At 40.0% G+C, this 27,844-nt stretch overlaps 1 protein-coding gene across 6 annotated transcripts in view; it reads right to left on the reverse strand.

Annotated features, from left to right (window-relative positions):
• Positions 1-27,844, reverse strand: part of FAM172A (family with sequence similarity 172 member A) — a 234,008-nt gene that overhangs the window by 47,493 nt on the left and 158,671 nt on the right. The window contains exon 9 of one of the 6 annotated variants that reach the window (XM_040540853.1): positions 17,732-18,435. The exons of the other annotated variants lie outside the window; for them this stretch is intronic. Within the exon in view, the coding sequence (XP_040396787.1) occupies positions 18,418-18,435 (18 nt within the window). The 3' untranslated portion in view covers positions 17,732-18,417. Of the gene's footprint in view, positions 1-17,731; positions 18,436-27,844 lie in introns of those variants that run through there. 6 annotated transcript variants of the gene reach the window in all.

Below are 27,844 nucleotides of genomic sequence, written 5' to 3' on the forward strand. Positions count from 1 at the left end.
TAAAACCAGCATTTCACAACTAGTGTCTTTACCACTGTGTATGCCACACTAAGTTAATGTTTTTTCGTCTTTCTTTTGTATAAATGGCAATACATACAACATTTCTAAAGCCAGAAATTCTTTGTTCATGTTCTAGTAACTGCTTATCAGCATACAGGCTGCATCTCCAAAAACACCTCTCTAAAACAGACTTTTACAAAGCAGATGTGAATGTTTTTTTTCATCAGAAACTCAAAAATAATCACCTCAATCCAGATTTTTGATGTGAAAGTTGCATTTATCATTATCCTGTACAAACTATCTCCTGGTATCTTCTAAATACCATAAATGTAAACCTTTTTGACCAAATATTCTTACTTCCAGTTTCACATAACTGCAGTATGACATTCTGAATGTCTTGCCCTTTTTTTTTATTATTTACCTTATATGTATTTTAAAATCAGTGTAGTTAAATTAATATTCTAAGTGAAAAATATTCACCATTATTGGACAGATAACATAAACGTACAGCTTCCCATTCCAGAGAAAATCAGGTGTTCATCTTCCTTAGTAGCCCGACTATCATACTGTCAGTATTATGTGATTTAGGAATTCAGCTAAGCTGAAGAAATCTGGGGCAAACGCATACAAAGATGCTTCTAAGAGTGATCTTCCTTCATGCGAAGACTTTCCATACATATAGTTTTTTCACATTTAATACCTACAATATTTGGAGAATAGGATAACAGGTGAGTGCGTGGGGGGCAAAATCACACATTTTGGACAAAATAGCATCTATTGTAAAAGGCTGGGCTTCATTCAGAGGTAACGTGACACTGCCATTTTCAGCCAAACATCCGACACTGAGCATTGAATTTCACCATAAACATGAAGACGTACAGATCCCGTCCACTACAGAGTCTAAGAGTTGTGAATAAGAATTGCATGTACGAATAATGGATGTCTCAAGGCGGTCTTCAGGCAATTGAAGGAACCACCGGTGATTCTGCTAAACTTGGGATGAAACCCCGGAGCTCCACAGGAAGGTGGAGCCTCAAAATGGAGATTTTTATCAACGCTATAATCCTCCTCCCCAAAGCTATAAGAACATCTCAAGCACTGATAAATGCTTTGCCTGTTAAAAGGCTGATTCACTCAGATCTTCAACCAGCTTATTTCAGAAGAACTTGGACTCGTGAATATGTCATCTAAAGTAATTTCTCTAGGATTACACCAGGCCCCACATGTGGTTCGGATCTACAAAATAACTGAAAAATCATTTTTTAAAATGCAGTTTAGAAAGTACTGGCCAAAAATAACTACCAGACTTATCTCCACAGGTAAGTTAGTTCACTGTAAGGCAGGCTGCACATCTACTGAGCTACTCAACATCGTGTCCTGCGTGGATGTGCTGTTTGTGCATGGTGAATGCACCCTGGCTGTGGAGCCTGCCCCTCTTTGACAGTGGCATGTCACAGCACGACCAGCTTCCTCCTGACCCAACCTGAGCCATCAGTACCACTGCACGAATTTGGAGGGCCACGCAGATATATCTGATACATCCAGCTCAGGGGGACTGGGTTGGAAGCAGGTTCTAACAGCTTTGGTATCCGGAATTTTTCAGAAAGTCAGGTTGAAAAGAGAAAAGGAAACAGAGCCTCAAAAAAGTATGAAGAATTGAATTGAATTGGACAGTATGAATTGAATATTCAGCTGGAATAATTTCTGCCCAGTGATATTCATGTGTCTTCAGCCCATGCTGCAAAGGAAGACTGGCATGAGATACTAAACAGCTGCTTTATTAGACTGCAGCTTTACTGTCCCCTTTCTCAGGCAGAGTTATATGCACAAAATGATCACGCACTTGATCACTGATTGCAGAGGCTGCTTTTGGGAGGGCTGTGGCCAGTCCTTTCCCTTTCTAGCCATCACAACGATCCAACTGTTTTACAGGACAGGAAAGGTAACATCACCCTCCTTATCCAAACAGAACAGCAGTGTCTGCAGAAAGGCCTTCTGCTGAAGGGCTGTGGGTCCTGCTGGCTGTTAGGAGCTTCTGGTTCCAGGCTTCTCCTAAGACCAGTACCAGATGCAGTTTTGTTAGTGAACCAGGTCCTCCATTTTTTCTGCTTGCCGTAAGAATGGCTCAGAAACCCTATTAAAACAAAGTTCTCTCACAGAGAAGGTAACTAGAAGTAAGACCTGTAAGACGCAATGACCCTTTTCTGGATCCATCAGGACAGTTACACAATGCTGAAAGCAGACTATGACAGCACAAGACTACGAATGCAGCAGCAGTAACTCATCCAGGACCTGGGCTAAAGAACCAGACTAGAAAAATAAAATATTCGCACAGAATCAAATGCACTCTTAGCAGAGAGATCCCAGATCCCAGCAGGCCACTCACTCCAGACAGAAGACCTAATGCTCTACAGCTAGTATTTGGGAGTGGGGGACCCAAAAAAGAAACCAATGCACTTTGATTCTTATCCAATGCACTTGGGACACAAATAACACCCGCTGGTGCCTGCTGCTCAGCTTTGTGGACACCTGTATAATGGTATTTTCAAACAAACACACCCCCAAATCCCCCAAAACGCAAAGAAAACCATGAAGTAGAGAAAGAATTAAGGCTACAACCTTCACTTGAACAAGTCTAATGTGTCCATATTTAAGTGACACAGAAATGTCACAACAGAACACGTCCAGACCAGGTGCCATAGCTTCTACTACAACAGCTCAAGTCCTCTGCTACAGTGTGATGTTAAGTGATAACTATAACTGAGAAGAGCAGGTCCAAGTGATGCTCAAACAGCAGGCCCTCCTAGCAAGGACCCTAATTTATCCTGCAAGAAGATATGAGCAGCCCAAGTGCTTTTGCTCACGGAGGCATCAATGCTTCAGATTGAATGGACTGATAGCTCAGAATGAAAGTATATGTATCTTCTCTAAAAACAGTTTTGAATTCAGAATAAAAAATGATACAGTAAAATGCATTAATATCCAATGCAAATTTAGCACCCAGCTACCATTCAAATTTGATGCAACTCTAATTCCAAAGGAAGGATGCTAGGGGATGCACGATTTACACTTCCCAGGACTAGTTTTATCCCATGCAGCCAGTGCAGCCTCTTAAAACTGACATGCTATAACTGAAGATATTTAATAGAACACAGACTGTTTACAATACTACAAACTACTTTTTTTTCAGGAAAACTGTGTTTTTTACTGAAGCAACAATTGCAAATAAAGGCCTAGGGATTTCATCTAAAGATCATTTTATGCCTTGTACTCTTTATACATCAGTAAATTCCACAGACACTCAGTTTTCACAGCCTAAGAATTCCTTAATTTCCTGCTCAACGCTAATTTTCAAATCCTAAATTATTTTCCTCTGAATAGATTCAAAAAAAAAAAAAAAAAAGCAATAACACAGTGTACCCCTTCACTGGATGGCTTAGAGCTTCTATCACTCTGTCCTTACATTCCTTCTTGTTCTTCCAAAAATTCATTTATAGTCAGAAGTAGTTAAATGGGCACTTCTCCATCAGGTTTTCCTTTATTACCGTATCACTCAATACACCACTTTGGGCCCCCTAGACTTTCCCAGTCTTCTTTTTTATTCATGAAGTACCATTTTATTTCTGTCTTTGGGTTCCTTCTCTGTAGTCACAGTTAGGTTTGTTTTTGTAATTTGTTTACCATATCATCACTGCTTTACATTTGATACCCTTGTATTGGGTACATTCCTAGATGTCCACTGTAAGAAGGCAGAAAGCATTCAGATGCCTTTTTGAAAGTCATCTCTATTCCAGTAGTTGAAAGTTTATTCCTTCACTTCGCAAGGAACAAGTGTTGCACAAGAGTTCAACTCTATCACTACATAAGCATGAATTGGAAATAATTTAAAACTTCATCCATTAAATTCAGATATATTATTTGCATGTTTATTTGCAAATTTAAAAAGTGAGTTACTACTAAGCTGTTCATAATGTCAGATGGCAATCCTCAGTAAGGTTACATTATACAGTTATTATAATTTTATAATAACAAAAGGCTGCTTTCTTCTTTATCTGTAGTGTATGCCTATAAAACATAAGTCTTTTACACATATCACATATGTAATACATTACCTCTCTATATAAATATTTAGAATAGATGATCAAATATATCTTTGGTATTGATAGATTTTGTAGCAGAGCTCTCCAATGAAAGCATCACTATTCTAAAAGGTGACTCAAAGGTCTGATATTGCAAACATGAAAATCCATGCATGGCCCAGTTAGGCTTTAGACAAGCGGCCTGTGGGTGTAACACTTAGCAACATCAGTTCCACGCTCCCTATACCTATTCTAACAAAATTTAAATGGCTGAAAATTTGTATTTATATGGGCTCAAACAACCAAGTCAACTGCCATCACATAGGGTCTGCGGGATACTGACTCCTGTGAGTTGTTTGTAATTAGGAATTATGAAAAAAAAAAATTGAAAAAAAAAATAAAAAAATACCCCAGATTTCACTTTCCCTTGATCTTTTAAGAAAACCTTTCATGTACTTCCTCTGTCTTCCATGCCAATATCAGTTGTGGCATGGTATTTCCATGGTATGTACTAGGCTTGAATGGGTATGTCTACCTTAAGTATTTGGCTTGGAGTAAAACTAAATTTGACGCAAATGCTTCCATTGTCTCCCATTGCCTCACACTGGATTGAATCTTTAAGAGGTATTGGCGTGTGTAAACTGAACTCCTTTCAGATCAAACTGAACTGAAAGCTCAAATATGCTCAATGGTTTCCAGAAGTGGAGTGAATTTGTGGTAACCATTCTGGTGGATCAAAATGGCATTGGTTGGTCTATGAAGAATTTGTAAGAGCAGTAGTAGATAAGAAATCACTCAGTAGGAATGGTGTGTGAGTGGGCAATTTTTATTTAACACTTTTGCAAGGAAGTGCAGATTCTTAGGAACCTCCTGTGCTCTCCTGGAAGCTTGGTACAGGTCCACCCTCTTTTAGGTGTGCCCTTCAGGTCTCCTTTCACTCAGTGTCATACAAACCAAGGAACTGCTCTGTTAGAACATGAACACTCGATCCAATTCCTTTCCTGAACTCAGAAAGACTCCTCTTCAACACAAAGCATACAATTCTGTTTGCATGTACTGCATGTTTGTTGGTCTGGGATTCCCAAGACCTTTCACTGCATCCTGGATAGAATTCCTGAATTTTTAAAATACTCTTAGTTTTTTGCACATCTTAAAAGTCAATTAGACTCCCAAGTTTTCATAAAATATTATTCATTGGGGAGTAGAATTACCGAGCAGATATACTTGAACAGCATATAACAAACATCATAAATAATCTAAAGTAAGTCAAACTAGTTCCCATTTTCAGTTAGCAAGAAGAATAATTTTCCCTAACTGTATTCATAGTCATGCTAAAATCCTTGCTTGCAGTAGACAAAGCATTTGATACACACCAGTTTTAAACAGCAAGAAAACTGCAGACGCAATCATAGAATGACCAAGGCCAAGTATTTTCTGATATTTTCTTCAAAGACCAATTGGATGTTACATCTACGATTGTGATAGCTTTCTACAGCAATACGTCATACTGTAAAGGTAATAATAACATATGAACATATTAGAACAGACTGCTTTAGAGCATCTGGAGTCTAGGACTTGCCACAGTTCACGCTGTAAATTTGTATCCATTTCAGAACTTCTACTGATAGTTTCCATACAAATCCTAGTTTTAGGGTAAAAATTCTTAAAGCCAATCCTGATTAGCAAAACGTACTTCTAAAATAAAGGTAGCGGCCATCTCCCTTATGCATAGCTCAGTTAAACAAAAACAAAAACAAAACCAGCCCCTCCCCGCCTCCCCTCCCCATACACAAAATTCTGCTGGCAATATTTTGCGAACAGTGCAAGCAAAACTAATGGCTCTCTAGCATAAAAGCCTCAGGGTTCAGCTTTATTAAAACTTTAAACTTAATAATGCAATTCTCTGGCTTCTCTTGTCCCTAGTGTCTTAACAGAGAGCTTACAGGAGAAAAGCCTTCAAGGACCTGTAATAATCCAGAGAACACCAAGTTCCCAAACATACACTTTTGTGCTAATAGGTGTTACAGGACTACGAGTAGCAAGGCTGGCCCACCTCACTTAAGAACCTCTCAGCAATTTGGCTACTACGAACACACCGTAATAGCCCAAAAGAAAGCCCAGCACATAACATGAACCCTGTGGGGATCCCACTGGCTGCCTGCCCACTGCCACCATACACAGCATCTGACCTTTAATAAAAGCTACCTACGGAGCTCTTAATGGGTTGACTCCTGTTGTTTAAAAAAAGAAAAAAAAAGACAAAATGCTCTGTATGCAGCTTCCTCACAGACGAAAAATGTAAGTTAGATAAGAGGGCATGACCAAGATGTTCCTATCAAACACTCAATGAAAGCAAACAAAACCCAGAATTTTTTTAATGCCTCTCAGGATGCTTCAGTGGTGAAGGCTGCTGGGACTTGTGCCTTTCAGCCACTAGAGAGCCACGGAGGAAGTCAGGAGCAGACGCAGTAACCAGCTGGGTCTGGCTGTTGGTGCCCTTTCTGCCAGCAGCAACCTGCTGCCCCAGAGATGGATTTGCTCTGCAGGTCTCACCACCGCCAAGAAGGTGGTTTGCAGGGCAAACAAGTTCCACCTGCCTAGCTGGGACCAGACAGCGACGCCTGGTCAGTCTAATTGCTGATGTTCTGCTGGGACATTGGCTGGCCTCTAACACACGGCTCAGAAATGGTCCTGTCTTAGGGAAGTGGAGTGCCACAAGGGGCAATTTATTCTGCCAGGAAGCAGCCTAAATTGACATGTGCAGCATTTGGCACAGCTAATACTGAAGAGCATCTGATGCTCGAGCCAGGTTGTTTAAAGGGAACGTGGGTACGTCCACTGCAGCACATGAGCCCCAGGAAAACTGCATTTGAAAAATCACCTCAGCTTGCTAAACTGCAGCTCATTTTGTACTCACGGTTAATTTGGACGTGGGGAGTGGAAAAAGTTGTGAGCGCATGATCATGCCTAAACCTCCGGCACAGCAGAAGATTCTTTGCTGCTCTGGCTTTACCACATGTCTCTGCCAGCAGAGTCCTCTTAACAGAGATGCAGGAGGTTTTCTGGCAGGAAGCTGCATCCCATCTCCAAACGACATGAGTAAAGCCAGCAAAAACATTCTTCTGCTGGAACTGCTATGCAGAACCTGCACTAGAGGTTTTGCTAACATAGTTATCTTGCCTGGGGTGGCAAAACGTTTTTTTCAAGCTCTTAGCTGATACATCTTTGCCAGTAAAGCCTTATGATGTAGGTCATGTCTTTGCTTTTCCTTGGTTTACCCCAATATGAGTGTCATGCCTAGTTTGAAATAAAATAAATTATATAAATTTAAAATAAAATAAAATAAAATAAAATAAAATAAACCAAAACAAAATAAACCAAAACAAAATAAAAAATAATAATAAAGTAAAGCAAGGCTATTAATAAACTGCCAGTTGTAATCAGAACCACCTGGACCCATGACCATATGAAAATTTAAAAAGTGCTTCAGAACTGGGGAAGGTCAAGATCTATATAAACTAGGAAACAGAGGTGTTTCAGCACAAAACTGGGAGTGCCCTCAGCCTGCTGCCCCAGACTTGGACGCCCAGGCTTGGTTTTGCATGGACTGCATTTTCAAAGCCCTGCTCAGCTTAGGGCATGGCCAAATCATGAGCCAACATTTTGAGCAAGTTTCCTGCTTTGAAGGTACGTTCGGTACCAGGTTTTCAGCAGATTTTGCAGCCATTGAGGACACAGTTTACAATGCCCAGGGTGTAGAGCTGACCCCAAGCAGTGACACACAACTGGCACCTTTTTGGAGGCATCTGGTCGTATCAAGACTACCGGTAAGCAAGGACATGTAAGCGAGTAAGCTGCCAGCACTGCCAGCTTTCTTTGGGGCTGAAAAGCCCTAAGAAGCTTTGAACCAGAATATACAGGCTCTTGCATTTTATTTACTCAGAAAAAGTTAAATACAAATACAAATACTTAAATTTTTGTGATAACAAATTAGTTAAACCGTTTCTGAAAATCAGTGTGTAATGAAAACCATCAATACAGAATGTTTTGAAATATGAAGAAGATATGAAATGATACAAGGGGCTGGAGTTTTCTTTTCATATTTTACCATCATGAAGGTAATGGCTCATATCTAATGAAAAACATGGCCTCAAGTAAGTTATGAAAATAATTATCATGCTTTAACAAATGTGTAAATCCAGAACTCAGTCTAGAAGTGAACAATCATATTATTGAAACAAATGTGAAACTATCAAATTTGTACATTTTAAGGATTAAATCCAACATGGTAAAATGGTATTACATCTTCACTGGCTCTATCTGAGTGGTTCTTGGAAAACTTTTATTACAACTTTATTTACTATTTTATTATAACTTTACGCAAACGTTATGTTGGTGTATTTTTTAATGAAATATTCAGTTTTCTTATATTCCATTTTATACCTACAAAAACAGGGAAAATTGCATAGGTTTAACATCAAGAAGAGCAAATCTTCCTTAGATTTAAGACAATTGGTTGAGCAAGGACCAAGAGTTTAAGAAGCTGACCCTATTTATTTGTACACAAACATGTCAGCATATGTATTAATTTTTCTCAAAAAGGCCTGAATCAGAAAAGAAAAAAAGAAGGAGCTGAATGCTAAGCTCAGAACCTTGCAGATGGACATGAAGTCTAACACCCTTGTTATTTAAACACAGACAGCTGGATTTCCACTTCAGCAAGAGGATAAGACAACACTCACTCTTCCCGTCCCTTGAAGCTTCAGCTTTGACTCTTTCAACCTCTGAGTAACTTCAGGAAGGAAAAGTCTCTCCACAGGTAAGGTCTCTGAGCAAGAGGATATGTAAACCAAAACTTCTGGGGCCACACAAATTCATGAAGATAATCCTCTTCACAGTTAGGGAATGGTAAATTATGATCTATTATTGGAGACAAGCAAGGGAGAAGAGCAACAGCTTCCCTTCTCTGTCCCACTGAAATGCTGCTGCTGCATGCACCCTCCTTTGCCAAAAAGGAATGTGTGGTAGAAAACCAAATTACACTAAGCATACCACAATATCGCTGACATCTTCAAAGTCTGAAAAAAATGGCAGAGCAGAGAGGGATATGCTGAATAATTTTTTATCACGTCTTTTTATCAGACATTGGACACGCTACCAGATATCAAACACTTTCCATCCAGTCGTGAGATGGGGAAGTACCAGCAAAGCCAAGAGGGCTCCAAGGAGGAGAAAATCTTTTATAAACACAAGCACTTTGTGAAGCACTCTGAAGGATGCATAACTAATCTGATATGACAAATGATTCAGATAAAGATCTTCCAACACAGAGCACAGAATGGACTCTCATAAACAGCACACATTTAGAACTAGATGTCTGACCCACACCAGACACAGCTGTAAGGGGTAAAGGAAGCCTCCACCCTCAGAAGATGCTGGGCATGGAGCTGCTCTCCTGAAGCCCTGGGGAGCAGGGGGCTCTGTCCCAGCAGCTGACTTCAACCCCAGCATCTCTGGAAATGGGAGTGGGGCCAGGGCGCCGTCTTGCCATGATGATGTTCCTTGTACCCAAGCAGGCTCTGAAGGCAGGGTGACACCAGAAACAGAAGCACTGCTGGTGACAACAGCATACCCTGTTTTCTCCAGATTAATAAGAAATGCTCTGTTTTTGTGTTTGTCCTCCTGGCATGCTCAAGGACCTTGGGCCAGCCTGGTCATCTCCCCAAGCCTTGGCTTGCTCACATCATTTATTGTTGAATAATGAATGCTACAGAAGAACGTGCATTACTACTCCACACTCCCCTCACCACAAGCTGGTTAACGGAACACCACAGAGCATCCTCAAGTATTTATGATGCATGCATACTTTATTAGTCAGAGAAATTATGCCAGGTAGTGATGAGTCAACAGAAGAATGAGGAGTGTAATATCTTAGAGTAATGAATGCTATCGTGCCTACGTTTCAGTACAACGGCTGCTGCATACCAGCAATGAATAATCCCAGGTTTTCATGTCAGAAGATACCCACTTACTACATGCAGTTTTTCTTTAGCAAAATAACCTACAGTCCCTGCCATGCTCACAAGCATCAAAGGGAGATTCTCGCATGTTAAGAGCAGCATTTCTTTTCACTGTTGTTAGGCAATGAAGACATTGTCTTGAAAATTTTGGATTGGATTCTGCCTTTGGTGGTTACCAGGTCATTCCTGAAAGCAATCTACACCTGTGGGGAGGCTGTGATGGCACAGGGGAGAACAGGGCAATCCTCCCCTCTTGCTGCAGGGAGGCCAGCCAGGCAGGACTGCTGCAACAAATGCCTCTGGGCCACCATGAGGGGCCTGAGGAAAAAGCAGCCTCATCCTCTGGCAGTGGGAGCCTGGGAGAGCTCGTTCGGATCCCACGTCACCGGGATGATCAGACACCATGGCACGAAACCCCAGGAGATGTCTGCAGAACTTTCTGCGCACGCTCTCCAAAGTTTCTGTTTCACTCTGAAAAAAAACAGACCTGCTGTGGATTTAACTACTTTCCCGTCTTTTTAAGCTAATAGCTCATCACTTTTGACTTAAGAAGTCTCACTTCAAAAAAAAATTAAAAAATGAAAAAATTCACAGATGTCGTGGAAGGCAAAAGACACTGTGTGAAATCTGCAAATTCTGGCCCTCATCAATAAAAATTCAAAATGTTAAAAACATGGGATAAGGTAGAATGTCAGTCACTCTTTCCCACAGCATTTCATGCCTGCTTTGTGGTGTATATCTACCAAATGGCAGGCTCCTTGAAAGAGAACCATTTTCCTTTTGTTTGGTCCTGAGCACACAGTTGGAAGTTCAGGCATCTAGCACACAGAGAAACATTCTTGTATGCTCTTTGCCTAATTTTAAAATAAGTTAAATAGAATATGCATAATAGCCATTTAGTTAGATCAAAGGCAGCTGGAGCCACCCCTGGTGTTTACTTCCAAACCATTACACATCACTAGCAAGATATTCCCCATGACCCTCTGATCTCCCAAGTTTCATAAGCAATGCTAAAATCAGAAGCAACGGTGAGCTTTCAGTCCATTCCCTTTTCTCCGAAGTCCTGTTAAGCAATGAAACACACCTGGGCAGCCCCTGTCTCATGCTCCTGGTGGATACCAGCACCACTGCCATGCAGCAGCTTCTGGTTTTGTTGGCTGCCCAGGGCAGTGCGGGGTCCATGAGGAGACAGAAGCCAGTCTGGCTGTGAGACACAGCTCCTACAGCTGTGCAGAGGTCCTTCTATAAGCTAAGCCATCGCTACACCAGGATGAACGCCTCGCTGGGAGGCTATCTCCATCTAACCTATGGTGCTGAAATAATGGTTAAGCTCACAACAAAACTGAGGCGCAGGCAAACCTCATCGCCCAGAGCTCAGCCCCAGCAGGCCGCCAGTTTTTCTGCTCCTGGAGTGTTTCTGGTGTATGTCAAAAAAGAGGGGGCCTGAGGTAACAGCTGGAATAAAACCAGGTTCCCCCACAGGCAGGGAGTGACGGCTCACACCAGACCTGGGAGGAAGCTTTCATGAGCTTAAAAACAGCTGGGCTGACAATGCCTCCACTTATATTTTTTTTCCCCTGTAACCTTTGTGTGAGCTTCTGAAAGGAATGGCTTTATCTTATAAACCCTCAGTTGTGGATGGAGTCACCCATACAGCTGGTGGTGCCCTTCAGCCGTGCCCCTTGCACTGTGAGCCTTGGATGCCCACGGGGATGGAGGTGCTGGTGCCAGTGAGCTCGAGCAGAACTCAGAGACTGCCCCGAGTCCTGTGGGCTTCCAAGACTCCTGGTAGATGCAGAAGGTGTATTTTGGATCAGTATGGACACATCATCTGGGATTTGCTCTTTCCACACCCGTGCTTTTCGGCCTGTGAGGCTCCAGAGAGGAACCTCCCAGTGCCCCACCAAGCTGTGACTTAACACATCCCCACCTGTTGCTGTGGTTAACATTTCTTCTTTCCTTTTCAATTGTTCCTCTCTGAAGGCCCTGACCAGAATAATTCCACTCCCAGCACCAAACCCTTATCTCTCGTTAACAATCCTCACCATCCTCTATCCCCCCAGCGACCTTAAAGATGTTGAGCACAGGGGTGCAGACCCAGGTGCTTGCTGGAAATCAAAACCAGAGGGAAGCTGGAAAAATAACAGGTTCTTGCAGAACTTTTTTGCCTCACAGGGAGGCCACCAAACACTCCCCTGCCACCAGGTGCTCACCAACTGGCCCGCAGCACCCGCAGGCTGAGGAGCAAGCAGCGAAGTTGTGACTGAGGCCTACATGGGTAGTGAGGGAGCTGGCTGATGCGGTCTGTTTGATCAAACCATGCTTCATTTATGATTGATGAAATACCTAGTTCTGCTCTCCGTACGGAAATATCCATAGCGGCGTACACACGGCATTCCTACTGCGTCAAACAAAATACAGTTTTTCCTTATTTAATTTTGGGGAAAGAATCGCAGTTTCATAATGGGTTGCATGCATCCCTGCAGAGGTAAAAGCACCTCTAAATTGACAAAGTGATTCCCACAGAAATGTACCAAGCACATACAGCAGACAATCATTGTTTCAGGCTCACGTATTAATGAAGTAGAAGTTACATTCCCTTTACAGCCACTGTCCTCTAGCACTCCCCTACTCGGAGGAAAACAGCGCTTCATAATGCTGACAAGAGCAAAGTTTATAAAGGTGTCTTTTAAATATCTGACGATAAACACCAGCAAGAGATGGCATTGGAAAACGTACACTGGACAAGGTTCTTTTGCAGGAGCTGGGGAATATTCCCTGTTTTTCAGTATTTAATTTTAAATGCGATTCCCACCTTCCTCTGAGAATGTTTTAGTGACCTAAGTCATGTATCGCATGAAAGTCTACCAAAGTCTCTGTCTCACAGTTTCCACAGCGCTAATACAGCACTAAAACCATCAATAAAAATGTTTTCACACTCTATGTGTCAAAATCAATTTTCCTAATAAGTATGGCATTTCTTCTAAGATGAACAAATTTAGTAATTTTCTTTTTACTTCTCATTTTTTGTAATTATGATGATATCTGTCTAGCCTAATATGGAAGTAAATTGGGAGTGATACCATGCGACTCATATTGAGAGATAGTAGTCTGATTCTTAAGAAAGCTGGTAACAATTTTTATAAGGCAATGCTAGTGAGAAGCGATAGTGACAGTCCTGGGAAGCAGGATCTGCTATTTAAGCCCAGAGCAGCTGTGACAGTGCAGATTCAGCAGCACCGCTCCACTAACTTATTAAAATTATTTTCTGGGAAATAAAATGCCGAACCCTTCAGTGTGCAAGGAGGTCGTTTATTCCTACTTAAAGGGTCTCAGTTGAGATTCCCAACACAACTGCTCACAGTGATTTTCAGTAGGCATTGGATATAGATCACTAAAGCATCTCACAAAGGCTACTGAAAAGCCATCAGCTGGGAACAGCTTTTGGTCACTACTAAACAGGGGGCAGATTTGAACCAGTGACCTAGAAGTGAAAGACTTTGTAATCTGATTACCAATCCCTTGAGCCATCCCATCCCTCCCCTTTTCTTTTTTACTGATAACAGAAAAAGAGTCTTATTACCTAAGCAACTTTTGTAGCCTGTTAGCAATGCAAAAGCTTTCATTTAGTGCTTAAAAAGGAAAGTCTCATGGGCACGCTTATTAGCCCATCTCAAGCACAGACTCTGTATTATTTTTCCCTATTAATTTCAAAATAAATGTATTGGTATAAAAGTGTAGCACAATGCTTTTTCTGATAATGATTTATAGTAAAGTTCTTGCTGATTAAAATAGGTGCTGATGAGAGGTTTTTACATAGCTGTGGAGTCAACAGATCCCTTACTGGCAAGCAAAGAGACAACATGCTCCTTTTGTCAGCAAATACTCCAAAGAATATACATGCTTTACAGAGGTACGGTGCGCATCGCTGATGATAGGCATCTAAATGGCTTGCTTTTCATACAGAAATCGTATTTTTAAACAACTGTAAAGAAGAGTTTTCTTATGCAGAAACAAAGCGGGATTGCTTGGTAAGTATTACAGTCTGATCATAAAATATCATTTTAATGTACTAACATGATCTTCCAAGTATGCCAGGACATATTTAAGCACTGGTGAACATTAGCCTTTATGACATGGCAAAGCTATTGTTTCTCCTTTCCCTTCTTGGTCCTCTTCTCAAGACCCTCAGGAAGAAATCTGGGAGACCTTTCCTGTCAGTTTCCTACTTTTTTTTTTTTTTTTTTTCCCCAGACATTGTGGCCTGCACATTAACACTGCTTCCTTTGGCTTGAGGTAATAAACGATTAGCTACAGCATGGTGGTGCGGTGTTCTTGTTATTCTTCACTGTACTACACTCAGCCTATGTCTCAAAAATTAATGCAAGTGTATCAGGATCTGAAATTAACTTTTTATAGCCATAAGCAACATCGTGCTAGGAGGGGGAAAATCCTATTAAAGCAGTTCTGGCATCTCACTGCTTGTGGACTGTTAGTACTAACAAAATAAGGTTTCAAATTATAAAATGGTGAATACAAAAAGAGCTGTTCTGTATTGATTAAACATGCTTTTCTTTTTGCTTATGAACCAATAAAGCAAAACTAGGCAACGCTTGCCCTGGTTAAATGACAGATCTATTACTAAACATCAGCGAGGAGATCAAACTGTCCAAGAATACTACATCATTATACAGAAATAAATAGAAAACATACATATTTGTAAGCAACATGCTACACTGTCCTCTAAAGTTGTGCAATAACTTTCAGGACGATTTTTCAGAAAACTATGTGCTCACTTTAATGTTTAAAAGTATATTGCTAATAACTGAAACAGCTCATAATCGCTTTGGTATTTACAAGAGATTATGCTGGACTCATACAAAATATTTTCAATTCACTGCACAAAATATAATCTGTTGTTATATTGATCTACCTTTTAATAGCTATCAGTTCTGGCTAGGGCAGTATTTTAGGAGTTTATTAAAAATTACATCTGGTGTGTACTGAAATCATAATGTTTTAAGTGGCTGAATATCAGAACTTGTATTGCGACAGCCTTTAGTTGTACTGATCGCCCATCACCTCGACTAACAGATCACTTGCAGGGATCAGGCCAAACAGCTGCTAACTACACATGTCTAGGAGTGATTTCTACGGGAATCTTTACACGCTCACTGAAGGCCAGCGACAGCCAGTCGGGAAGAATATTTGTGCTGAACACCAGAATTTAGAGCAAAAATTACACCGCAGTGGACACAGGGCCTGGTCCTGGCATCAGTGGATGACAGATCCAGCCTCCAGGGAGGGCAGCCACAGGTGAAGGGATGAATGCTGCTTTAAACCAGGAGGCTTCGTCTCCTGAACCTGCGCCCTGGCATTTTGCAGCGGGGAGAAGCGCGCAGCCTGGACAGCGTGCTGCTCTCACTGCCCAGCTTCACTGGCTGTAGAAGACACCAGACAGAGCTAACAGCAACGTCTGGCATTTTTGCACCAAACTAGGATGTTTCTGTTTTCATAGCACTGGTGTAATGATGCTTGTGAAACATCACCTACTTTTATTCATGGGATCGACACGATCACTCAACCTCTTTATCAGACCCCGTGCGAAACAACAGCGTGGTGAAAAGGGCCCGGTAACAAGGGGTAAAAAAAAAAAAAAAAAAAAAAAAAAAGAAAAGCTAACCAACCCCCCCAACCACCTAAACTCGGTGCACCATCCCAGGCGCTCCGCTTGCCTTGCGCAGAGGAGGACGGGCACTGCCCCCTGGCGGCCCCCAGCCGCTCCGGCTTGGCACGATTCTCCGTCGTGTCGGCGACATGGCAGCGCTCCCCCGCCGCTCTCGGCGGGTTGCCTTCACCTTGGCTTCCCTGGGCACAGGGACGGCCCCGAAAGCAGATGATGTGCCGCAAAAGTCTGCTTAATTTGGGCTGGCTGGCAGAGCCGAGCCAGGCTTCTGCAGTTCCTGCTTTGCAATTCACGCTTTTCAATTCATGCTTTGGAATTATTGCTTTGTAATTCTTGCTTTGCAATTCTTTCTTCTAAAATTCTTCCTTCTGCAACTCTTGCTTCTGCAATTCTTCGTTGGTCTGCATCAACATGCGATGAAGAGAGAAAGGTGCTCATCTCGAGGATGTCATGCCCTGATAAGCATCCTCATCCTCCCCGACATACAGGCCATAACACACGGGGACAAAGACAGAAGGTATGAGGGGACGGTGCAAGATGGCACTGGTTACAGGTGCATGGAAAAAGTCTCAAATGTTGCAAGAAGACAGATGCGAGGTGTTGAAGTGGCTAGTTGTGTAATAACGTAAAAAAAATCCAAAATAAAAATAAAGTTGCATTCTGACAGCATGGTCCATTTGCATAAAAAGTGCTAGCGACGATTTGTAAATATATTCAGATCACAAGACGTTTGTATTCTGTTTTTCCATGTAAAGCATTAATAGACATTTATTCCCATCCTTGCATTTCAAAAAGCGATGTACATAATTAGCCTTTTACAAAAAGATTACAATGTGCATCATAAATTGACTCCTGTTTAAAGTGAAGGCGGCAAATACGCATTAGTTCAAGAGAGAAATGACTGGATCCACAATGTGCCGAATGACAGTTGATAGCGTATTTAGACACCTTACCATAAGTATTAGGGTACAACTGCAGATGAAACTTTAATTGCGCAAAATTCATTAAATTCTCTGAAAGGCATATACACATTTCTGCTTAATTTGAGTGAATAGCTGTAAAAAATGGACGTAAAAGTTTATGCCATTAGATTTTAGCAGTAACTCAGCATTATGACAAAGTCAGTGACGGTGACTGAAGTAATTTACCTGTATTTCACAGCAGATGCTGTACCTATGGCTCCTACCCATACGTATTTTTGCATCCGACTTAGGGTGCTGTCACCTGGAGCACCCAGCGCGAGCCCCCGAGCAGCATGGAGCTGTTGGCAAGGCGGAAGGTGATGGCATTTACACCTCGCAGAGACAATAAAGTCTTTACTTGCTTTTCTCTTCCTGCCACAGAGGTACCAGCGGCTGTTGGAAGGAGCAGAAGACATGGCAAGGTCGCCACGACGTCCAAGAGCATCCCACTACTGCACACAACCAAACTAGGGGCTGCACTTTGGAGGCTCCCCATGAGTTCGCTTTGCAGGGCAGAGCCTTCATTAATTACCCTCATTTCACACCACCCATGGCTGCCTTGAGGACACGAGGTGCAGGACACAGGCGGCGTGAGGAACCGCATGGCCAGCATTCCCCTGGGCCTACCCACTGCCTCCATGCGGGAGGCTGAAACCAAAACGGAGGCTTTTTGGTCACCCGCTCACTACCCAAGCGCCTGGCTGCGTTGGGCCGGTGGGCAGCAGCACCAAGGTTGCTGTGTGTGTGAGCGTGTGTGACGATGGACACAGGCAGGTGGACGGGCAGAGCAGCACGCTGGCACACGTGTGTGTTTGGCTGCCTGGCCAAATGTAAGCAGATGCTTTTCCTACGGGAGGCATCTCCCCAGCTACCTGATTTAGAAATATTTCTTTAAACTGCTGAAAGTTACTTCAGTATGTAAGGAAGAGAAGCAGAAGGCAGAAGGATTTTTTTTTCTTTCAAAATAAGGCATCTCGACGAATGTGCATTATATAACTAATTTTAATTTTAATTTTGTGCAGTTACAAACCATAGACTTGCTACCCCTTCCACATATTCATGCAGATCTCCCAAATATAGTGACATTGAAATTTCAAATTTCTTTTTTTCTATAGCACTTGCTTCACAATTACGGAGTAAAAAACTTCACTTAGATTGTACTTAGCAGAATGCTTCAAAATATAAAAAAATGTATCGAGTACATACAAAAGAAATGCAGTCCAATGCAATGCAAATACTAGCTTATTATGTCCTATATCATGTAGTAAAAATCATTTTTACCCCCACCAAATGGGAATTTAGTCTCTACTTCAACAGTACAATTGCTTCTCTTTCTGTAGAAAGCAAGGCGGTGAGAAACGCATGGGAGTCTGCAGAGCAGGATGATGCTAATTGTTTGTCCTTGTTGCATATTATTCTTAAGACCACCACCATCTACTGCCCTTTCAGCAATAAAGTAGGGCTCAAGTGATGACCCCACTAAATCTGGTGCTACGCAGACTCTCTATACCATTCCCAGAACAGTCTTTCCTGTTGATAAATATGAACATGACAGAAAATCAGCATTTCTAGGGTGACTGTGAAGCTCTATCAGTGCCTTTTTCAGCGTGCTGAATCTGATCACAATTGTCTGGGAGTTCTCGATCAATTGTCTGGGAGTTCTCGATCATTTAAACACCCCATTTCATCTAAAAAAAAAAAAGGCATAAATAATCTTTAATGTAAAATCATAGCTCTCTCTCTCTTAAAAAACACACCAGAGTATCTTACATGTGATGGAAGTTTGCCAGTTAGTTCATCAAAAGGCTTTGAGTGAAGGGCAGATACCATGTATGATGCATGGAAAGTGAAAATGTTTAAGTGGGAATGAAGTAGAGAAAAATATTTTTAATTGCTACGTGATATCTGTCACATTAGCAATACCTGGACTTTGAAAAGATCTCCCTAGCAAAACAACACAGAACCACCTCTTATCTTTAGCTACACGTCTGTAATATGAAAATGCCTTAGTGACATGGAAGAGAGATGACATTTCAGACATTCTAATTTTTCCAATCTCAAAATACTACTGTTTTACAAACTAAAACAAAACAAAACAAAAAACAACAACAAAACCCCCAGACTTTGGAATTTCATTCTGTATGCAGTTACTTGGAAAAAATTAGCCCTGCTTCTGAAAAATAATATCTTTTCCCAAGGAAGTTAAATCTTTCACAGGAAAACTTAAAAATACATATTTTTACATGTTTTATGTCTATTTTACTCAGACCCTATCAGTAATGGACTCTCTTGCATGCTTGATGTAGAAGATCCCAAGCAATCAAGCAATTATTAATTATTCAAAATCCTTAATTCAACACATCCAGAACTTTACTTGGGCTGCAAATATCTGCTAAGAAAATCTCACTATACAACATTGGCGAAGGGTATCAGAAACTCCGGAAGTGCCTATATACACCTTCATCACATTTTTCTAATACAATTGCTTTATTTAACAGCACAATGTTACTCGTACTGTGAATATTTTTTTTCCCAGGAATTATCTTTACCTGAAGAGACTAGATTTCCTAGCCTCATTTTAATTTTTAATTGCTTACAAACAATCGTGTTCTGTCCTTTCTTTTCAGAATTGAAGCTGTTGTTTGCAAAAGATCTCTTTTACTACCAGAAATTTGTGGGGTCTTACTGCCTTGCTTAGCTCACACACACAACTAAGTCCAGCATTTTTCTTCAACTGAATAACACAGATAATGGGCTGGTACGAGACACCCAGACTCTTATTTATTTCAGAATTAAAAAGCAAATTCCACTCCGCACTTAAGAGATTAGCCCATATATAGCCAGTGCCTATCTTCTACGTTCACCGACTCAAATCTCAGGAAAAGACAGCTTACAGAAAGTTAAAAGTGTTGCAGATGCACAATCTGTGCGCAATGCAGACACACGATATTTATACCACTTACACAGGACACTATTGCCTATAACAAAATAGTTATCAGTATAAATATACACTGATTTCATTTACACATTAAAACAAAAAAGAACAGATTTCCAGTTACTATCCAACTTTTTTTTTTTTTTTAGATTTTTGAAGTCTGCAATTGTGCACTCATCCTCTATGCTATAGGAAGCCCAGAATTCATCATAGGTGCAAAAACCAGAAAAGATCCTCTGTACCAATAGGTCAACGCATTCTTTTGCAATTTTAATAATGGCCTGTCCTATTACATTTGTTATTCATATAGAATAAGGATTGAAAATTTTTAGGCATTATATAGCTTTCTTCTGGAATATTAGCTTTGTGGCTTTGAGAGGCCATTTTCTAAAGATCCTAATAGTCAAATGACATCTTGGGAAATGTTACATTCTCACTGCATTTGCATGATAATGAAGATGAAATTTCATATACGCTACCTGAAGTATACTTATCTAAGTTTTGTTTTACTGAATGACCAAAGGAATATGTTCCCTAAGCCAAAGTATTGCAATACAATGCAATACGTTATTGCTTTTGTGAAAGACATGAAACTATAATCCAAGTGATAAAAAAAAAAACCTCTGTAATTTATGTAATAGTGTTAATATGATCTCAGCCGTGTATCTCTGAATACTTATTTCCTTTGAAGAAAATTCTACAGCATCCACAAAAATACCCATTTTCAATTTTTAAAAAATTATGAAGGAGCATCTCTGTGATGCTCAGGAACATTTTCATAACATTATTATTTTGTTTAGCAGCATGCAGTACTATCATGAGCTTGGTAAAGTTCATGTCAGCTTATTCACTAGATATGAATCACCCTTCAGGTATAACCGCATTTCACCTGCACCTATGGGAAAGTCCATGGGTCAAATCATTTTCTGACCACAGAAATATGTTTGAGGGATTACAATAATGGGCATCATTTCTGTAATTAGGCATATGTAGGCAAATATGTGGCTCTCAGAAATTCCAGCCGTGGTCTGCAGTGTTCCTGCATGCAGCTTGTTAATGCAGGGAACATTCAAAAGCTCTGTCCTCTACAAGGGTAAGCCAAGACCCAGCTCCCAAACCTGGGTTTTGAAAGTCAGCCTGTGGCATACCACTTCTGTGACAACAAGTACATTATAAGAAAGTATTTGTCTTCTCTGATCAACACAGCTGATCAATCATCAGTCTGTCTGCCTACCAACTTAATGTTATCTGTGTGATTTGTTTTGAAGTACAGATATAGAAAACCGAAATCTAACTACAGTTTTATTCCGAAGATGCAATGTTTTAGTATTTTTTTAAGGGTGAAGAAAAATCAGTACAAAATCACACAAGTTACAAACTGGCAATACTAATCTAAGCAAAGACACCAGCACACACACTCTTACATTAAGTCTCTACTTATAATTGCAAACTCTTTGAAGAGAGAGTAGTTTTGATTTTTGTTTAAAGCTACAGGCATTGTTTTTTAAGAAAAAAAAAAAAAAGAAAACAACAAAACCAGCATGGAATAAGTGGTATACACAAAGGCGATTTTATTTAACATAGCTTTTCAATACATTCCAGTCTACACTGCACTACAGCTGCAGAAACACAGCCAAAATAAAAAATAAAAAATAAAAAAAAAGAAAGAAAGAAAGAAAGAAAGAAAGAAAGAAAGAAAGAAAGAAAAAATACTTATCCTGGAAAAAAAAAAAAAAGCCTATACTCAAAGGAACATCTGAATAAAATTGAGACATCTGCAGTAAAGTTTTACCTTCTCCCTAGAATGTTTGAGATGAACTCAGTGTAACACTGTCTTCCAAGAAAAGACACAGTGATCAATGCAAGAGCACATCAGGCTCCCTTGGACAGGCCAATCAATGCAAGAAAGAACCTTGCCCAGGGCCTTATGCAAATAGGAGCACGTCCTGCAACCCAGGGAGGGAACATGCGCAATAGATCAATGGGATCTGAAAAACCTTACAGCTATATCAGCCTCAGACAGTAAATATATAATGATGAATCCCTCACGTTCGTCGTGAACTCTTAAACTAGGTTATTTTCAACAGCTGGTTTAAAAATCTGCCAGGGCTGTACACAGCAGCAGCGAAGAAGTAGAATAAGATTGTCTGGGGTTAATTTGGCCACATTTTTTAAGACTGAGGAAATGCAATCTACGTACTTTAACATTTGTAAAATGCTGAAAGTTGTGTGCCAGCCTTTGTGATTTGTCAGGGTATGGATGGAGTGGGGTCGTGGCTGGGGTTTTGTGTTGTTATTTTGATATTTTGATTTTTTCTAAAACCTTCTCAGTAAGTGCTCAGTGATATAGAATAATAAAAAGGTTTATCATTTACAAGAACTACAATAACAAAGATCTAACATTCTAATCATCACTCTGTTGATTGAAATTTATTCTTGCAAAGACTATTGTAACTCTTTTTTCTATCCTTAACTATTTAAGACTATACTTTAAAGGAATTAGAGAAAATACTAAGGCAAAGCAGCTGACAGTTGCAACACCAAAACTCAAAAGCACCCCCAAACTGAAATAAAACTTGCTAAGGTATGCAAAGCGATATTCATGACCATATAGGTTCACCAACTACTTGTTGTAGTAGGTGGTGACTTGGCACATCAAAAATACTGAAATAATTATTTTTCCTATGGACACCTCTGAAGTATGATTTCCTAAACATCATTCATTATCTGTTCCTGGGAAAACCAGTGGGGAGAGAAAGGAGGAGGAAGAAGGAACAGGCAAAGGTGCCTACAGAAACTTTTCGCCTGGAATTCCTGGCTTTTGAAGATCACTAACTGCTCCTAACTTCACAGCACAAAGGTATAATGCTCCTGTCGAAAAGCTCCTGCCACCTCAGGAAAAAATATAATCTAGGTATTGACAGGCAAATAAAATGGCCTGGCTTAATCAAGCTTAATCAAAACCTCACACTCTGTATTTCGACACTGCACAGGTGAGGTTTACTATTACATTTAATTTATCTTGGAAAATAGAAAAGATAGGAAAATAACTAATTAAACTATTTATTTTTCTTGCATTTGTGAGGAAAATTTACGCTTGCGTTTTGATACTTAGCATTAAAATCTCAGCGTAGTTCTGTGGTGTTAAAAGCACAATTTTCTCAATGAATATATGTGCAAAATCTACTTACATATTTTTACTTGATATCATATTCAAGTAAAGCCCTTAAATAGGATTATTTTAACATTTAAACACTGGTGCTCATGCTATTATTAATATTAAAATATTTCACTAACATACTGAAAAGCTATGTAACACATCTTCACTAGATTAAAGAAAGGAAAGTTCCAGGATAAAATGCAAATTCCAGCTGTTTCTTACAGTGCCATAGTTTGAGAGTTCCCTTCACCAGAAATATGTTTGGATTCCTTTTACTCCACGTGGATTTGCAATGCCTAATATATTATTAATTTGCAGCTCCCTTGGTTGATCCACTAAACCAGGTCTTAAAGTCTTATAAAATCTCTACTGTTCCACACAAAAGCCATACATATACTTTTCAACATAATTAACATTTAAATTAACAGTAACACAATACACTTGTGTAGTCTAATTGGCGTAAGATCTTGTCATGGAAATGGGAAAAGTATGAAATAATAGTAAGACATTTTCATTTTTAAGTGCTTATTTTTCATTAAAAAAAAGAATTTAAAACAGCCTAATATTTCAGATAAAATCTAAACACATCACAAAAGCTGTCAGGGAATAATATGTGATATTCCCACTTTCTCCATCATGTGAGCAAATCCAAAACTTCTACTTTTCTTATTAGTGTTCATACATGCATTTAAAGACATCTGCAATCCCTTCAGACTGTGATGATGTCATACGTTGTATAATCTTTACTACTAACCTGTTCTGCACCCCAGCCTACAGATACACAGAACAGCCTACAAAGTTAAATAAAATGACAGGATTTTTCATATTGTACCTTCTGAAAAAAAAACAAAAACCAAACAACAACACTACTCTTGTTATTTGAGTCTTCAGTCAGACCAATGTACAACCATTTTTAGGTGCAGACACCACACCTACGTAAAGTGGTGTTCCAGAAATGTCACTTTCTTGTCCAGTGCACCTGCAGAGGATGAGGAAAATGGAAAGGTATATACCAAATGGGTAAAAAGTTGTATCTGATGGTAAGAGGTTTGGGACAGAAAACTGTCTCCCACTATAAGTGATGCATTTCCCACAGTCTGAAAGAGCTCTGGTGAGCACGAGATGATTCAGACACAAAACAACTGTATGGAGATGCACATCAAAAAATTACAATTAGCATCTCTGCAAAGTTGGGGCAACCAGTGAGGAAATTAATGGAAATTAACGAGAAACTGGGTCTTGGGAGTTAACTATTCTGATCAGCGGCAGACAACACATCTTGAAGAGATGGTTTCACCCACGTTATCACGTTGGCTTTGTCAGGTTCCAGGGCTGAAGCTGATACTCACAATTGAAAGGACAAGCCACATGTTCTCTGAATGTGGTTCTGTGCTTTGGCTTTTTTTTTTTTAAGCTAGAATTTGAAATGAAAAATAAACTGACTGATAAGTAAGCTGTCTCACAGAATTTAAAACAGTTAAAACAATGGAGGAGAGGATACTGATACAAAGGAATTTATTGAGCCAGAAGGAAGTTTCTAGTCAGATATAGGGATAGATGCCAAATATGGTTTTATTTAACATCTTCATTAATGATCTGGAATTAATTAAATTTGCAGGTGACATTAAAGTGAGAGAAACTGCCAAGAGAAGTAAGGCATGAAAGAAATACAAAATGAGCTTCCAAGATTCATAGACTTTTAGCACAAAAGGGATTATTATGACAATCTAGTTTGTCATCCTGCGTAGCAAGGCCAGAATGGAGATAGATTTAATTTGGAAGAATGTGAGGTAGTATTGTTGGAAATAAAATCATCTCTCAATACCACTGGGGAAAGGGAAATTGAGGACACTAAAATACTGTATCTGTGAACATTAGCAGTTATGAAATTCAAAGCAACTTTGCAAAAAAAAATTGAGTAGTTTTGGCTGCATTGACCAAAATGTAGCACAGCAGAACAAAGGTGCTGAAGTTTGCCTTGAGCTAACTATAGTAACTACATTTACAACATAGAGTTTAATTCTTAGCAAACTATGAGAAAAATGTTGACAAATAATATAGAATTCAGAAAGGAATACAAGAAAGAAAAAAAGAAAAAAGAAAAAAGAAGACCTAGTTATATATATCATTGGGCTACAATAGAAACAAGTGGATGGAAGTACGAGAACAATTGCTGAAGATCAGAAAGCTTTTCTTACCAGAATCTAAAAATAACTGCTCACAGTGTAGTGCACTGAATTTAAAGTAATGAAAAGAAATTATGAAAATATAAAACTACTGAGATCATGGGGCTCTAAAAAAGTCACTGCAGGGAAACACAGAAAGTGCTTTGCCTTTGACCTCCAAATTCCAGAGGACATAAACATGTACTTCCAAGTAAACGGATTTCCAAGTAACTCTTACTTTTACCCACCTCCAGTTCTTAATTCATTTTATAATTAGCATTCCAACTTCGGTGTCAAACTAGAAAATTAATATGAACAGGCCAATGAGATGTAAAGTAATGATGGGTGGTGCAGGCAATTAGTATTCGGTGTATTGTTTCGGGCCGTGAAACACTGCCCTTCTCCTTTTGGAAGAAGCAGGGAAGGGGCACATGTACTGCTAGCCTGCAGACCATGGATTAAACTGAGCGAAGCATGAGATATTAAATTAGCAAATGATTAAGAGGAAGCAAAATGTAATGAGGTCGAGCAAGTTATCCAGAGTAAGGTAACGAGTAGGGATGAATATTCAAAACTTGAGTCCTGCTCTGGAAGTGGCAGGACAGCCAGCTCTTGGGAAAGGGAGAGATGTTGATCCTTACAGCGATCCCCTACCATCATCCAAGGTTGAGAGGGTCAGGGATGAACTAAGAAACTGGATGCCTACACTGGATGTCTAAACTCAACCAAAAAATAAAAAATAAAAAAGGAAAAAAGGACGGAAAAGGACATGCAGCCACAGTACTGTGAACTGTGTGCCTCTACTTGGTAATCATTCATCATTCTTCTGCCTCTCCTGTTAGCCTTTCTCTAGACTGCAAGCTCTTCAGGACAAGGCGCGACTATGTGGTTGCTACTACGATGCAAATGGATAATAATAATAAATGGTACCAAGTTAAATAACAATACCAGTGCAGACTTGTCAACTTACTTATTTAGGCTGAAAGAGGGGAACTTAACCATCACCTAAAATGCTTATCTGCCGTGTGATAAAATGAGAAAAAAATGTATATATACGTGTATTTGTATGTATATGTCAGTAGCAACCAAACATTATAAGAACTTGCCATCAATAAAGCAGGCAGTGATACTTTAATACTTTTTGATAGATCTGTCATTTCACTTGCTCACTACTGTAACCACTGACAAGTGAATCTGCAATCCTTGTTGCTTTCTACTGCAGGCTGAAATTTATACATTTAAAAAATCATCGGCAGAAATAAGTCTACTATTTCCAAAAACAGGTGAGGAGACAAAATGTTGTTTGTAAACACTGTTGTTTGTGGGGTTGATCTGGTATTGGACCAAACTCAGTGCTTCCAGAGTTTGAAATGGGAAATTTAGCCATGGAGTGAGCCTGGAGTCAGAGAGAGTCTCTAGAAAAATTAATCCAAAATAGGTCCAATTGTTTGCAGCTAAAAATACCCACCTGCACACACTTGCTTTCACAGGAACATAGACTCCTGGGTCAGACCAAGGCCCTGCTGTCCCAGCCAATTACTCTCACAATTCTTGTCCTATGTGGGTCAAGCTAGGTAGGAGTTTTGTCCCAGTCCTCTTGTTCCCAAATAGACCTTCCTGATCTAATGGTGAGAGACCTAATTCTACCCTAAATTTATTCATGGCCACTTTTAATCCATTTGTTCCTGTGCCAACATTGTTCTTTGGCTTAAATGGCTCTCCCTCCCTGCTGTTTACTCTCCTGATATATTTACAGAGTGCTATCAATCCCTCTAAGCTTTCCTTCGCCAGGCTAAACAAGCCATGCTTTTTTAAAGTCTCCTTCGGTAGCACAATACAGAACAGACACTGAACTTACTTTTTGCAGAAGCTATCAAAGTTAAGTGTATTAGTAAATTACACCATTCTTAATAAGACTGATAAGCCCAGAGGATATGTGCACTGTTTCTATGACTGTATTGATCCCAGTGCTCTAGGCAGGTGGGACATCTCCATGTGGCATTGCACCACTTCACGTGAGCATATCTTTCCTCTTTTCCCGTAAAATGGGCTCTCCATCGCTCTGAGCATCCTGACACTTCTTCCCTCCATCTCTTCCATCTGGAATTAATCTTTCCAAATGTGGGCAATCAGGATTGTCTTAAATTATCTAAGATAAATCTCACCAGCACGCTGGCCAGCATTAATATTTCTCTTCCTCTGACAGAAACAGCGAACAAATCACAGGATCACATTTGCCTCTTTTATTGCTTTATCTGGTCATTCACTTACAGCTATTGCTGATCAAATCACAACTCCAAGGGCTTCCCTTTCTTTGCTGTTTCCTATTAGTGCAATCACAGTTTATTTACAAATTCAGATGATGAGCCAGTAAATATATCTCCAAGTTTGCATTATTTCCTTTAATTTCTATTACTATAGAAATTCTGCTCCTGAATACTAATGGTGACTTCACTACTTTATGTGATGAGCTAATTTCCTTAGTGCATACTTACTTTTGGTTCCATGCAAATGCAAAATAAAAAAAAAAACAACAAAAAAAACAACAAAAAAAGCCCCAAGGCCAAACCTCGGTGACTCTGGTAGTGGTCCTAGTCCAACTCTTTTTACAGAACCCAGACTGTTTCTCCTTTAGGTCCTATTGTTCACCATTGTTTCTTGTTTTCCCTTTTCAGATGGACAAACACTCCTCCACGAAGCACAAGAGAGTATAGCTAAAATAACTAAATAAAAATAACTCAAGATACTTATTTTATTTTTAGACTTATTTTGGGGGCGTCCTAAGAACAGCTGACCTGACCCATAGAGCTCATAACTAAAGCAGACAAGACAAAAAG

Source organism: Cygnus olor, chromosome Z, assembly GCF_009769625.2.
Source record: "Cygnus olor isolate bCygOlo1 chromosome Z, bCygOlo1.pri.v2, whole genome shotgun sequence".
NCBI classification, from domain to species: domain Eukaryota; kingdom Metazoa; phylum Chordata; class Aves; order Anseriformes; family Anatidae; genus Cygnus; species Cygnus olor.